The 14,887-nt window shown below is 40.7% G+C and overlaps 1 protein-coding gene across 2 annotated transcripts in view; it reads right to left on the bottom strand.

Annotated features, from left to right (window-relative positions):
- The window catches only part of Rnf150 (ring finger protein 150), a 208,859-nt gene that overhangs the window by 77,753 nt on the left and 116,219 nt on the right, over nt 1-14,887 (bottom strand). For both annotated transcript variants that reach the window (XM_029480588.1, XM_021170854.2), the window contains exon 2: nt 3,874-4,124. In XM_029480588.1, coding sequence (XP_029336448.1) covers nt 3,874-4,124 — 251 coding nt within the window. The remainder of the gene's footprint in view (nt 1-3,873; nt 4,125-14,887) is intronic.

Genomic DNA, 14,887 nt, shown 5'->3' with positions numbered 1-14,887 from the left:
CCACGGCTGTGTATTCGCTGGATCGTATATCTATAAACTTCCTTTTCTTGTAATTCTAGAGAAAAGTGGGAAAGACAAACCTCATATTCAGACTTACATGTGTAAGAAACAAGCTTTTCACACTTAAATGTTATTTTCCAAGAATTCTTTTCTCTGTCCGTTAAAAGTGACTGTAGTGACATCCTTCTGACAATGCCACATAGTTCTTGTTTGGTTCTCATAGCAGGACCCCAGGCCTGGCATGCCATCATGCTGCCCTTACATTTGAGGAAACCTGGACCTGGGCAGGAGAAACAGCTCATGCAAGTTCACGATGCTGGGTATCATCCAATGTTTGACCCATTCTGATTCCTGAGCTGGGGCCTTCAGCTTCCAACCTATCTCAAGAAGCACAGCACAGTAGCCAAGTCTCTTCCCCACTCTCCTTTGTAGTTCTTAACCTCTGCATCTTCATCCAAAAGGCCTTGCTGTGAATACCCAGTGAACCTCGTTCCATAGACAGCTGCTCTGGGATGACCATCTCTATGTACAGTACGGCATGGGAAGCATCATTGTTGTGTATGATGCTGAGAATTTTTATTTTTAAATTATAAACTCCAAGAAGCCCAGTGGACACCTAAAACAGGCTAATTCCAGCCCAGTCCTTTTTCAAATACCCGGAGGCAGAAAGTTTCCCGATGTGACATGAACTCCTGTCCTGTTTTATCCCAGGCTGAGATCCTATAAAGAACCAAAGGCTCACTTCTTCTAAAGGCCAGTGATGCCTTAATAAAAATAAATGATTTAAGTCAACGTGCAGCTTTTTATAGATACAGCTTGCACAGCTGTGACATTCTGTTCAACGGAGTGGAACACTGCCTATCAAAAGATATTTTTTTCCCTAAGTTCTTATTCCATCCTTAAAAAGGGCTAAAAATGTAGCATTTACACTGATCAGGAAACAAGGCTAACTTTTAACAAGATCCCTTGGTGATAGCATACTGAAACTCAAGGAAACTTAACAAATATTTCACAGAGCATGCATGGGCCTAGATGGGTATGGGCTCTCTATCTGCAGAAGCCAGAGTGATGGAAAAGATTATACAACTGACTCAAGGCTTAACTAGTTCACAGCTTAAAGTTTTATTCTTGCCTTAAGTACGAATTGGCTGTTTAGATTATTCATGGGCACTAAACCTCATGTTTTTATTTAGGCTATCTAATTAGCAGGTGGCTATCTTTTACGTAACCAATGTACATTACTTTATATGGAACCTTATAGGAGCCAGTGGGACCCATCCATGTTCATTACCTTGTGTCTAACTGGTACTATAAGCATTACTGCTGCAGAATATTTAGTGGGAACACAGAATTGAACTTGCCCATAGTCATCCAGCTACCAGCATGACTGTAAGGATGGATGCCACTTCCTAGGAACCACTATCAACAATTAAATATCCATACTTGACCAAAATCTCAGTAAAGTTGGGCTAAGTTGACATTTACAAAGTTAAATGTTTTGTAACAGGAGAAAATATTTCGACCTATAAAACGGAGTGGGAAATAATATGGTGGAAAATTACTTTTAAAGTCTCATTAAATTGGGAACATTCCCTTAAACTCTATTGGAAGAGAGGATATCTCGCCATGCCAGTCTTGTTTATTCAGAGGGATTATTAGATATGCTAGTGAAATCAAAGAGTATGTTTAAAATTAAAAACAATGAAACCAGCACCTAATGATTAAACACCGATGAACAGCACATGAAGACTATGTCAGACTGACAGCGATAATTTAACAGCAGGCCTGGAGCCTAAAGAGTCAAGAGAAAGGAGAAACACAGCTGTACTTAGAGGAGATTCACCGTCACAGTCATGAGCTTCTTCTAAGGGACTCTAGAAGTGTGAAGGCGGCTATAACACAAACACAGGGAAGATATTGTCACAGAGGCAACCAACAGGGACAGATGTGAGGCGTGCAGCAGCCCTGTGGTTCTTGAAATGACAGGATACTGGAGCAGGAAGGCTCTGGGAGAGAACGCTGAAACAGGGTCAGTGTCAAGGGTCTTTACTACTGTTAAAGGAGGCCACTGCCTGTGAGTGGAAGGGTAATTATCCACAAAGGCCACTAAGAGAGTGGCGGGCCACCATAGAAAATGTTGCACCTCTGCTTCATTCTTTGTAATGAAAAGCTCAGTAAGACTTAATTAGAAAAAGGAAGTAAGATGAGGTAGAGGAAGAGAGAATGCTTTTCTAAAGTTTTGGCTTGGAGAAGATCTAATTATACCAGCTGCAGTGACATATTCAAAACTGGATTGACTCAGTTACTTAACAACAACAACAACAAATCTTCATGCATTAAAGCACCACAAATAAAGTCAAAGATGATGGATCTCTGGGAGGAATGCAATCCCATATTATAAAAGTCTGGTTAATTTCCTTGACCAATAAACATCGGATACACACCAATGAGAAAGTTTCCAATAGCTCAACTGAAGAAACATCAGATCACAGAAGCAGGTACTTCACAGAAACTCAGTATTTTACACTGCACTTGAAAATGTTTTAGCTTTATTTATAATTTTACAAGTGTGATGCCATGGCTGGAAATGAAGCATGGTGGTGGGCTGCTTGCTTAGGACGTGCAAGGTCAGGGTGCCAGTCCCCCAAATCACAGGAATGAAGCAAAACAAAAAGAGTAATACTATTCATTGAATTACAATAAAAAGCTGTAACGTTCCTTTGGTAAGGATATAGAAAGCTGGTTTCTTTTCTTTTAATTTGTGTATGTGTGTCCATATCTCTGTCTCTCTGAGTGTGTGTGTGTGCACATATGTGTGTACTTGTCCTGAGAGGAGCACTTTGTGGGAGTCAGTTCTCTCTATGTGCTCTGTGGATTCTAAGGATTAAATTCAGGTTTTTAGGTTTGGAGTGAAGTACCTTTGCCTTGACTTAATGCTCTCAGCAAACTACTTTTAAATATTGTTGGTTGAATTATAAATTGGTTCAATAGTTTTTGGAAGACAGAATGACAGTCATCATAGTTTAAATGCATATAGTCTTAGCAACTAAACTTCTAGAATTTACTTCATAGATATATTAAAAAGTGTGTTAAGTATCACGTGTATATGTCTTATTTGAAAGAGGAAACATGTTCATTAGTAATTTTAGTTTATGATTATAAATACGGATTAATAAATATGACATACATAGGCAGTGAAGTGCTAGGTGCTCCTGAGAAATGAGAAGGCTGTTTGATTTTGTGTTGCAATGATCATTAATCTCCAAGATGAAGAAACTCCATATTTTACATATATGTATATGCATATATATATATGTATATATATATGCATGTAGACATGTGTAAAATATCCCGAGAAGATACTTTGTGGAGTAGAATTACCCAGTTAGCACTCACATGGAAGGAAATTGTTTTTCTCTGCATCCCATTGTGCAACATCCACATTGTATATGATGTATATATGTTCAAAGATTAACTGCTTTAAACACAGCTTTTTTTAAAAAAAAAAATCTTTTTCCGCCCCACTTATGTTCTCAAGATGGAAATCCTGGTTCTTTTGAAGTCAGGTTGTCACTGTTAGTAACATTTAGGCTTCTGCCTGTCCCCCGTTCTCCTTCCATCCCATTTATGCTTAAAGAAGCAATTGTTTAAAATGATCAGTGGGTGGGAGTGGGGATAACTCATCAACACCTTAAAATGACATCAGCAAAACATCACAATTCAAATGCCTAAGCACAACAGAAGTTAGCATGTGTGGGGCGGGGTCAGAAGACACTTGTAATCCTGTGACTTGTGAGCTACAAAGTTTATACCCTGACACGTGTGGTTTGCACTGAGTTTACAGAGCCATGCTTTTCTTAATGAGCTACTCACCTGGTTCCTGTCCCTGGCATTTGCATACCGAAACCTCTGGATATAATAAAAGACCAGCCATGCCAGAGAAATGATCATCAGGACAATGAAGGAGATGGAGACAAACACAACCGACGTGCGGCTCACATATTTTTGCAAGTTCCGGGTGCCGATGGTGATGTACATCGTCACGGTGATGTTCCTTTCCAGCAGGCTCACTATCTCCTTCCCTTTGGGCTCAGGAATCATTATAGCCACGATGTCTTCTACACCTGTGGCGAGAGGGGCAAGGAAGCGGGCAATGAGGGTTGGGTGAGGGGAGGTAATCAGAGTGAAAGGTTTGGGAGGGCACTTCTAAGTGACGGCATTGCTTCCTGTTAGCCAGGGCTATGCCATTTTGTAAAGTGCCATCAGTTTGATTGACAATTCCCCAAACTACAGTAATTTGGTCTTGAGGATTAAAGGTCACTTTGTGCCTTTCCCATTATCGTCACTGATCCAGAAACAGACTGACTGTAAACATGTATTAAGGACCGCCATCAAACACAGGATATTGAATCTCCCCTTTCCTTTAAGGAGCCCCAAGCACTTCTCAGAGCCCCTGCCATGGAAGCTGTTTCAACCTGACTCAATGTTCCCCCCTGAATCCCAAATCTAACAAAATCTTTCACATCCAGGAATCTTATCTAAAGCTCAAATATCTAGTAGCCCCCACTGTTACACACACACTCACACACACACACACACACACACACACACACTCACACACACACACTCTCTCTCTCTCACACACACTCACACACACTCACACATACACACACACATACCATCATACACACACACTACAGACACACATTCACCATACATACCACACATACATATCACACACCCTTCACACACATACACACATATCACACATATACCACACCACATGTACACACACTATGCACCACACACAACAAACACACACACAGACACACACCACTCACACATACACCACACACACATACAAATACACCACACACAAACACACACCACATATACAATCACACGAAACACATACACACACCCCTCATCACACACACACACACACACACACACACACACACACACACACACATACACTGCCTAAGTTGAAATTCTACTGTCTAAGGTGCTGCCCTGAATCTCGTCAGAGTGGATCCTTCCATAGATCCCCCGAAAAGAGCGAAAGGAGTTTCCACTCAATGGCAAGAAGTCAAATGCCCAGCTCCCAACCACAGTGCTCTCTTTCTTTCCCCTTGTTGTGTACACCATAAACACTCAATTACAGATCCTGAGTGCCATATTTTAAAGCAATTTTCACACACACACACACACACACACACACACACGTGAGAACCCAAGCAAACAAAGCCAGGGATTCCTAAAGAGCTCCAACAGGGTTGTCTAACTGATACAATGGTCTCAGAGGTATTTTCTGCTTATTTTACTCAACCGAATGGAAACAGCTATGTGACCCCAATGGAAGAGTTAGGGGAAGGACTGAAGGAGCTGATGGGGTTTGCAACCCCATAGGAAGAATAACAATATCAACCAATCAGACCCCTCCCCCAGAGCTCCCAGGGACTAAACCACCAACCAAAGAATACACATGGAGGGACCCATGGCTCCAGCTGCATATATAGCAGAGGATGGCCTTATCTGGCATCAATGGGAGGAGAGGCCCTTGGTCCTGTGAAGGTTTGATGCCCCGGCATACGGGAATGCTAGGGTGGTAAGGTGGGTAGGGAAGCACCCTCATAGAAGCAGGGAGAGGGGGTGGGATAGGGGGCTTGTGGAGGGAAAGCTGGGAAGGGGGATAACATTTGAAATGTAAATAAATAAAATATCCAATAATAATAATAATAATAATAATAATAATAATAAAGAATTCCTAAAGCTGATGGTTTGAATTTGAACTTGTCAGAATATACTGACAGTCTGGTAGCCCCTTCTCATGTGTGTTTGTTCTGGCTAATGGCTACATGTGGTCTGGGGTTTTGTGAGGGATTAAGGCTGCTCCCCGGTTTTGACTCTATGAAAATATGATCTTCTTTGTACTCTGGACTAAGCTGGCTAGGGGGGTGGGGCTCATCCCAGAGCTGCAGTTATTTTGGAGATATGTGAGTACTGGAGAGAGGGTTATGAGTTTCTATTTTATATTCTTTAGGCCCTCTTATTTAAAGCTCTAGATTAGAGATTTGGAAAGACAGGATGTGGAGGTAAATTAAGAGGCTTGCCACACCCAGGTAAGAACAAATTTATATTTTAATAGCCAAATTAATATATCCCTTAATTGCCTCCAGTTTTGGTTTAAAAGGTTTGTTCCCATTCAAGATCACAGAAGTACTCATTTAAAACAGCTTTTCTAAACCATATAGTTTTACTTCCCATATTTATATCTTTAGCAACCAAATGTGGTTTGGTAACAAACAGTATTTATTCAGCTCTCTTAATGGGTAAATAGAAAGGATGGAGATTAGAGTGTGATTTAGTTCCCTCCTAAATTCTCAGCTTTATTTTGTGCTCTGTGTTTTCTGTGAGGCTGACCTACTTTTTGCTGAGCCTGCCCCAGGCTTTTAGTCTTAAAGCTTTTAACCTGTTTCCTACCTGGAGGTCTGAACGCCCTGGCGTTATTCACCCTGTCTCCAGACTACAATTTTCCTATTAGGAATTCATGCTTGAGAGGCCATAGAGTGTAGTCATTAAGACTTGCTCTCTGGCAACAGACAGCGCGCTTTAATCCAGTGTGGCACTTTAGAAATAGGCACTGAAAGTTTTGGATGCTGCAAAGCTCTAAATTATTCATTATCTTTTCCCAGGGATCTGAGAAAAACATTTTTCTCTTTCTGCAGGGTATAATTAACTATTTTAAACTGTTTGTTTTAAACCTAAGTGTGTAGTGAGTGCTCATTGTCTCTGCAACTGTGGGGACTTCAGGACATACAACAACGTCTGAAAAGGAAAATCAAACATGGTGATGCAGCTGGCCCATTCGCCTGGACAGGAACCTTACTCATCTCTGAGATTTGTAATAACTTCCAGGGATGATAATGAAGAAAAGGGTGAAATTCTCAAAGTATTTCTCCTTGTACTTTAGACTGTATACCGTGTAGAGTAAAGTTATACTGAGGATTTGGGATTATCACAACGGGAATAGTTATTGAAAACTGGATGCCTTGGGGCTTGAGAGAATGCTCAGTGATTAAGAGCATTTTCTGCTTTTCTAGAGGATCTGAGTTCAGTTCCTGGCACCCCCAGAAGGGCCTCACAGTTGCTTGTAATTCCAGTTCCAAGGGATCTGATGTGTTTTTCTAGCCTTTGTGGACTTTTGAATGAATGCACACATTGCACATAAATTCATGCAAGCATATATATATACAGAATAAAAAAGTAAATTGTGTGTCTAAAGTATCTTGAAACAAAACAAAACAAAGCAAGCAAGCAAGCAAGCAAGCAAGCAAGCAAGCAAGCAAGCAAGCAAACCAACCAACCAACCAAAACCCCCAAACTGGTGTATAGTTAACTGCACTTGGATGAAGTATTTCTGATAAGTGCACAAAATCCAGGCCAAGAAGCCATTTGAGGAGTTAGTTTGAAGGAGACATGCCCTGATGTGAGCAGTCATACTCTCCCCAGATCATTAATTCATCCCAGATGAATACCTGCAGCCGAAGTTTAACTGTGGGTGTACAAGAGCCAGGAAAGGAGAAAAGCAGGAGCTGGTGAGGTGTGGCAAGGCTTGCTGAGCAACCACAGGCACAGTCCCTGGGGTTAAATGCTGCTCTGCAGATACACTTTATATCTGTGAGGTGCATGGACTTATAGGCCACGGAAGTGACACACACAGAGCAGATTTTGTATGAGTAAAATCCACACAGACCAAGCTGGGTAGTTCTGTGTTTACTGTAACTTCTAGGTGCTTTCACACCAAATGTCTCCTCCGTAAAATTGCCTCAGCCTAACAACTATGTTCCTCCCAATGTACCTCAGGCTTTGGAGTGGTGAGTGATTGCTATTGTGATCTCTGTATATTCTGAAAAACCTCTTCAGTTAGAGCTAATAACGTGTGAGCAGGACAGACAGTGCTCGTTTGGCAGATGCACCATGCATTTTTAGCACTTTCTCTGTGTACAGCAGCACTTGACAGCCATGGTCTCATTTGATATATGTGTGTGCATCAGGAATCCAAAGCTTATCAAGCCTGTGAGTGTTTAATGATGAGAAAGCCTTTACGTACAGCCTCCAGTGAGGCTGTTTAATCATTGCATTAGTGAAATATCTAGGACCCCAGCAGAATCCAAAACACTGCATAGAGCTTGGTGCCTTTCTTCCCATGCACCCTGGGGTGGTGTAAACATTTCTTTATCCTCCCCATTTCCCCCATCCATGCTTTACTCTGTCTTATTCTTAGCTCTCTAGGATTTAGGCAATCATTCATTTGTAAATATTTTCTACTTATACACTTAAAATAGTTCATTTAAAAAATGTAGTCAGCTTCTAATTGCTATCAATTCTCAAGCAAGATGTGTATGAAATGATTTTAAAACAGTGAAGTACCACACAAACTCAGTTATTACTGCTTTCTGCACCAACAAACATTTTAAATATATACAGATATGGAACTTCAAAATCAAGCTCTCCCAAATAGGATCCAGTAGTACATTAAGACAGTTTTCATGCCCGTGTGGAATTTATTCAGAAATGAGGATGATTTAATGTTGAAAAAAAACATTGTGATAATTTTTTAGAACATTAATAAGTTAAAGGGATGAAGCATGTCTATCTTGCAGAGTTTGTTATCTGTCTCTAGTATTCTAACCGGGCATATGCTGGCAGTAAAAATGTTAATTCCAAGACTCCCTTGCAGCTAGTTGCTGCCACATGCTAAGTATTTGGCTACTGAGGTGTGAATGGAAATGATGCTTCCACTTCAGGGTTTTACTCTGTCAAGGGAAGGAAGAATGGAAACTATGACTATATCTACTGTTTAGTAAAACACAAGATTCAAGTGAACACACAAAAATGAAGTTTCACACACACCCTGTCCATGAGAAGCTAAGGGGAAAATAGTCTATGTGTTGCAATAGTGGACACCATGAAACCACTAAGAATAAACTAAATGAAGAGAACCATGCAATAAAGTTTCTCTGGAAGACATAAAAAAATTCCAAGAGAACAGATGTCATTTGAAGCCAAGCATTGCTTAGTTAGTATGTGTGATTTATATCAAGCATGTGTGATTTCTAGTTATCCATAAGCAGTTATGATTTTGTTGCTTTCATAGTATGACCATGGAGCATTCTTTTGACATGGATCATCCTTTTGGGGAAAGGGTTCTGCTTACTGGTGTTGTCTTATATATTTATATTACATTATGAAAATAGGAAACTGAATGGCATAGTTAACTCTACTTGGACATCACAAAATTTTACATGTACTGGTTTTAAAAATACATTCACAATTCTATGACAGTGATCTCATGCAGAAGGTGATATAATCACACCAAACTGAAGGTATTGAAACATTCAATCACTAATAAGAATAACAACAATTCCCTGCCATCTTTCTCTTCCCTAACTCCTAAGAATTATATTTTAAAATTATAAAGACATATATATGTCTATAATTTATATGTAAATATATGCCTTTTTAATTTTGTCATTTCTGGAATATCATGTAGATGGAACTACATATATCTCTTTTAGAATAATTTTCTTTCACTTAGCATAATGCCTTTACCACTCACCCAGACATCCATCACTCACTTATGCCTTTTCATTCTTGAGTAGAATTTCATAGCACAGGCTGTGATAAGCCACAGCTCATTCAACCACTCGCCGATTGATAGACAGAGGTTTACTGTCAGTTTTGAGCTCTTGTGAGTAAAGCTGCTATAAACATTTGTGTAGATATTTTATGGGAATGTAAATTTTCATTTCTCTGGGATAGAAGCCAAGGAGTACCACTCCTAGGGTATATGGTTGAGCACTGGAGTTTTTATAAACTTTGGCATATTGACTCACACACTTTGCATTCCACCAGCAGTGTCTTAATTTTCTACATTCTCACCATGCTGTGTAGACTTTGATATTGTTGCTAATTTTTATTTCAGCCATTCTCAATGATCCACAGCTGAACTTGAAGTCTTAACACTTGTTCTTTTCCATCCTGGCTAACTTGTGAATTTCTGGATTCCCTTTCTGTCACTGAGACAAAAGACCCACATAAAGCAATTTTAAGAGAAATGGCTTACTCAGGAGCATTTCATGGTAGGTTTCAGTCCATGGTCTACTGACTCTTATTATCTTTGTGACTGTCATATACGTCACCTATGGCAGAGGCACGTGACAGAGAACAGGAACTTAAAAGGGATCAAGAAGCAGAGAAGAGGGCCAAAGTTCCAGTTCCCTACAGAGCATGTCTCCAGTGGTCAAAGCTTTTTCCATGAATCTTCAGCTCTGAAAGGTCTTACTACTGCCCAAATACTGCCACACATAGAAGATCAAGCTTTGGGGGACACTTAGGACTCAAACAGCAATTGTTTCTCAGGCTGAGATTTGAGGTTGCCATGCCTTCTTCAGCTGTATCCATTTCACATCTTAACCTATTTAGTGTGTTATTTCCTCAAATTCTTGTATTTCTCATACTAAATATTTCTCATTAGTTCCCTGCTACAGTTTCTAGCACTTTCTGTGCAACATTGGCTTAATGTTTGTGGCTCATCTTTCAAACCATTTTTTTCTCCTGAGGGGTACACACGCAGTCTGTCCTACCCTACCATTAATAATGCTGGTAGCTGTCTCCTGAACTTGCTTTTGAGTTCATGTTGATCCAACTACTTCATCTGGGGGAAAATCCCCATCAGAGGCAGTGGCTTAATGGCTGCAGGAAATTTAAGAGGGAAGAAAAGTTTGGCTGACTCCATCCATGTGCAAATGAGAAATGCCTCTTCCTTCACTTAGTTCTGCATGTGCTAGTGGTTGTGTCTGTCAGATGGTCCATGTTAGCTTTTACTTGAACTACTGCTGGACGCCAGGCGTCCTACTCCCTCCCCATATTTCATTTTTTAAAGGCAGACCATATAGCTGTAAATGGTTATAACTATCTGATTCCATCTAATCCAGACTAATTTCATTTTCTTGTTCCTGATTCCTTCCTCTGTCACTTAGAAAGTCTGGTCAGTAATGGCCCCATCTCTTCCTGGAATGGTCCTTTCACCTCTTTCCAGGAAGCATTTCTTTGCATGGGCACAGCTGTCTCTGAATTGTGGTTAAGGGAAGTCTAAAAGAGAACTTATATGTATGTTTATTAAACCCCACTCCTTACACTGCAGGGCCAGGAGAGGGTTCGGTGGGCATACTTCATTTCCCTCGAACACCATGACAGTCACTTCCCAAACTATCTTGGCATTTCTTCTACTGGATTTATATTCCCATCCCCCTCTCCTTGCTTCCCTCTGCCAAGGTCTTGTTTATTTTTTCTAACATTGCTTTAACTCTGAGTTTAACTTGGCCTGGAATTCCAGTGTTAGCAGAGTTAACCTGCTTCAAGCTTTGCCCTGGCAGTTGTTTGCCCGCCACACCACTCCTTCCTTCTGGTCCTCTTCAGACCTGCTTTTCTGATTCCTCTTTACCCATGTCCCAACTAGAGATTCTGCTGGTGCCGAAGCTTTCCAAAGGCTACTTCCTGTCTTTCCATCTCTCCCTGCTCACTGACGTCCTCTGTAGCCCATCAGCCCCCACTTGGCTCCTCTCCTTACCCAGCGCTCACGTACCACACTTAGAAACTCTTTGCAAACTACTCTTCACTCCTTTGTTCTTCGGTTTAACCACAGAATGCCGCCCCCCCCCCTTATGCCACCAACTCCACCTTTCTAGGTCTCTGCATCACCATGTGAAGGAAGAAGAGACAAAGGCTTCAGAAATCATCAGCTTCCATTGAAATGCAATATCACCAAGCTCAAATGAGTGCTGTATATTGTCCTGTTCTACTTAACCTTTCTCCCTTCTCCCAAAAGATGACTTCATACCTCCCGTCTCCCTGACAACCTCCCACACCCCTTCCCACCCACCTTCTCAATTACTGACCTCAACCACAAGAGTTCTTGAAGAAAAGTAGCTAGCAACAGGAAATACTCTGTCCTATTATGAAATGAGGTAATTCACATTGAACCACCTGGCATAGGACCCATCATAGAAAAAGCCACTAAATACATGTTAACTTTTATTGATATCATTGCCTCGACAGTGCAAACATACAAACCAGTCAGCTCTCCACCACCTTCCTTTTGTTACAGTACACATCCCTTATGCTGAAGTGGCCAAATCCTACCATCGAGATGAGCCCCACCTGTCACCACATAGACTGAGGCTTAGACCGGGCACACAGAAAGTTTGAGTTATGGGGAAGGTAGAACTTGGTCCCCACAGCTTACCTGCACAAGTGTCCCTGTGGTCTTAAATGAGGACTCCTGTGAGGCTAATGTGTGGTACTTAGAACTGCAAGGGACAAAGGAAACTAGAACTTCCCTAAAGGAGGAAAGCCGTAAAAAAGGCTGGGAATAGCTGACATCCAGATCCAGCCATGACTGGGCTGAATTTGCAGAAGGCTCTGGACTTTTCTCTTGCCTCCTCCATTTAACATGATCACTCCGTGGCAAATCCCCAAATGCTGAAAACCATACAGCCCTTCTGCGCTCCACAATGTAGGCTCTGAAGCTCAAAATATTTTCATGGCATCTCTTAAGTGTTCTCTAACTCAATTTTCTTTCAATTAAATTACACAGCACTTGCAGTAGAGTTTGCCTCTATTGTCTTCATATATTTAGAAAAGAATGTCTACATCCAGCTACACTGTGAACATCTGCCTGGTCCACACACTCAAAGCCATCCTAGACAGTAGGAGTGGCCCTCCCACACAGTATCCAGGTATTCTCCTAACCTTTCCACCCCAGGGAGATGTCTCTGCTGTCTAGAACCAGACATCTTTCATGAAGCCTGTACATTTTTACACATTTGTGTGTGTGTGTGTGTGTGTGTGTATTGTATGGAACACACTCTTAGTTGTGATAGTAAATATATTTCCTACTATGAAAATTTAAATTTAAGGCAAGACTAATTGAGGATTAAAACTTTATTAATTAGGAGCCGAAATGGTTAGTTTTAGTACAAACCAGTTAATAGGATTCCTCCGGAAGATATCTAAGTTCAAAACAGGAATGTTTCCGGTTTATTAGCTAAACATCAGTCAGCCTGGGCCTTCCCAGGTCTCTGAAACAGTCAATTGTGGTATGCCACGGAAGAACATTTTAATCCTTGCCCTGGGATTTATCATCACAACTAATAGCAGCCAACTTTTGTGAGGTCAGAGACTCTCTAAGGAGGCTACTAATCATGACCTGTTTTACTTTTCATGGAATGGCTGTCATAACTTAACCAACTCATAGACTGTACTACAATTTTCAAAAACTTCATGCATATTTCTATTGTCAAGTCTATGGGATTGCTATGAATTTATGTGAAACACCAGGGGAAGTGTTAAGGACAGATGGAGGCAGCAGAAGCTAGGTCTGTAGCATTTTTCTTGGGATGTGATCAGCAAATCAGACTCACAAGTAATTTGTTTTTTCTAGTTTTTGGAACAACGATGATACAATAGGTGGAAGTAGAATAAATTACAGGGTACTGATTGGTTTTATACCATGTGGTTTTATACCATGCAGTTTCGATTAGACTTCACTGTTATCATGGAAAAAAGCTTAGGATTCTTCTGCTCACCTATAAAACATTTTACATTTGAGTTTTGGTTTAAGCAAGGCTCAGTATCTGTAAATCTCTCTTAGGGACACATTAATGAAATCTTCAGACAGGAGGCAATGAGGGACTAAAATTCTCCAGCACATTTTTCCCCCCTTTCTAAAAATCTTAAGTAAAATTAACTAGAATCATTTGGTATAACATCTAGCTGGGTGAATCCCCAAGATTTGCTAAACTTTCAGTAACCTTAACACTAAAGGTTCACTGTAGCTCACGACTTTACTAATCAATGTGTTCAGTCCAGAATGTTGACTGGAGATAACAATAGACAAATTCAGATGAAGAAACTCAAATCTATATGATCAGTAAATAAAAAATTATTATTGCATTATTTTCATTTTTATATAATAAGTGTTTAAGGCATAACGGATAGTGTAAATCCTGCATTTAGATCCGAAGACACAGGGTAAGAAACATATTATATTAAATACTACTGGTGTGGAAACAAGCATAGATTTACGGACAACTTATAACTCCTGGATCCTATAAGGACACTCTAGTCAGTAACTGACAAGGAAACTCAGACTAGGCAAGTCACTCTGTGGAAAGGATCCCCTAAGCTCCAGTGTTAGCGCCTTGTTAAATGGTCCATGATGCTGTGAGGGAGTTGTGGCATCTTTAAGAGATGGGGCATGGTTGAAAGACTTCTGTCACAGAGGGACACACCCATGATGGCAGTATGCACACCAGGCTTTCTTTCTGTTTCCTCTCTGCTCCCCCACCAATGTAATTCCTATATGAAGTGCTGCCCTGATATAAACTCTAAAGCAATGAGTTTATCTGGCTATTGGCAGAGACCTCCAAAATTGTGAGCCAGGCAAACTTTTATTTGTATAAACTGATAATCTCAGATATTATATTGTAGTCATGAAAAGCTAACACAAGCCATTTCTGGATCATTAAAGGGTTGACTCCCACCCACATTGATCAATGAAAGGAAATTCTAAGGCAGGTAGATATAAAATTCATCTTCAAGGTCAAAGATTAACACAACAGGGCTAGTAATTAATAGCCAAGTTCATGTTACTCTCTTGAGGCTTTTGAAAAAAAAAGCTATAAACTTTAATCAGAAACCATTCCACGATAGGGCCACAAGCCTCTTCCGGTCAGAAAAGCACCGGGGCAGCTGGGGTGCAGGGTCGGCTGACACTCGCCAGCTACCCACAACACCCTCCACAGGATCTTAAGACTTCTGG

Source organism: Mus caroli, chromosome 8, assembly GCF_900094665.2.
Source record: "Mus caroli chromosome 8, CAROLI_EIJ_v1.1, whole genome shotgun sequence".
Lineage (NCBI taxonomy): Eukaryota > Metazoa > Chordata > Mammalia > Rodentia > Muridae > Mus > Mus caroli.
Note: the sequence above shows the minus strand (reverse complement) of the source record. Positions and strands in the feature narration are given on the sequence as shown.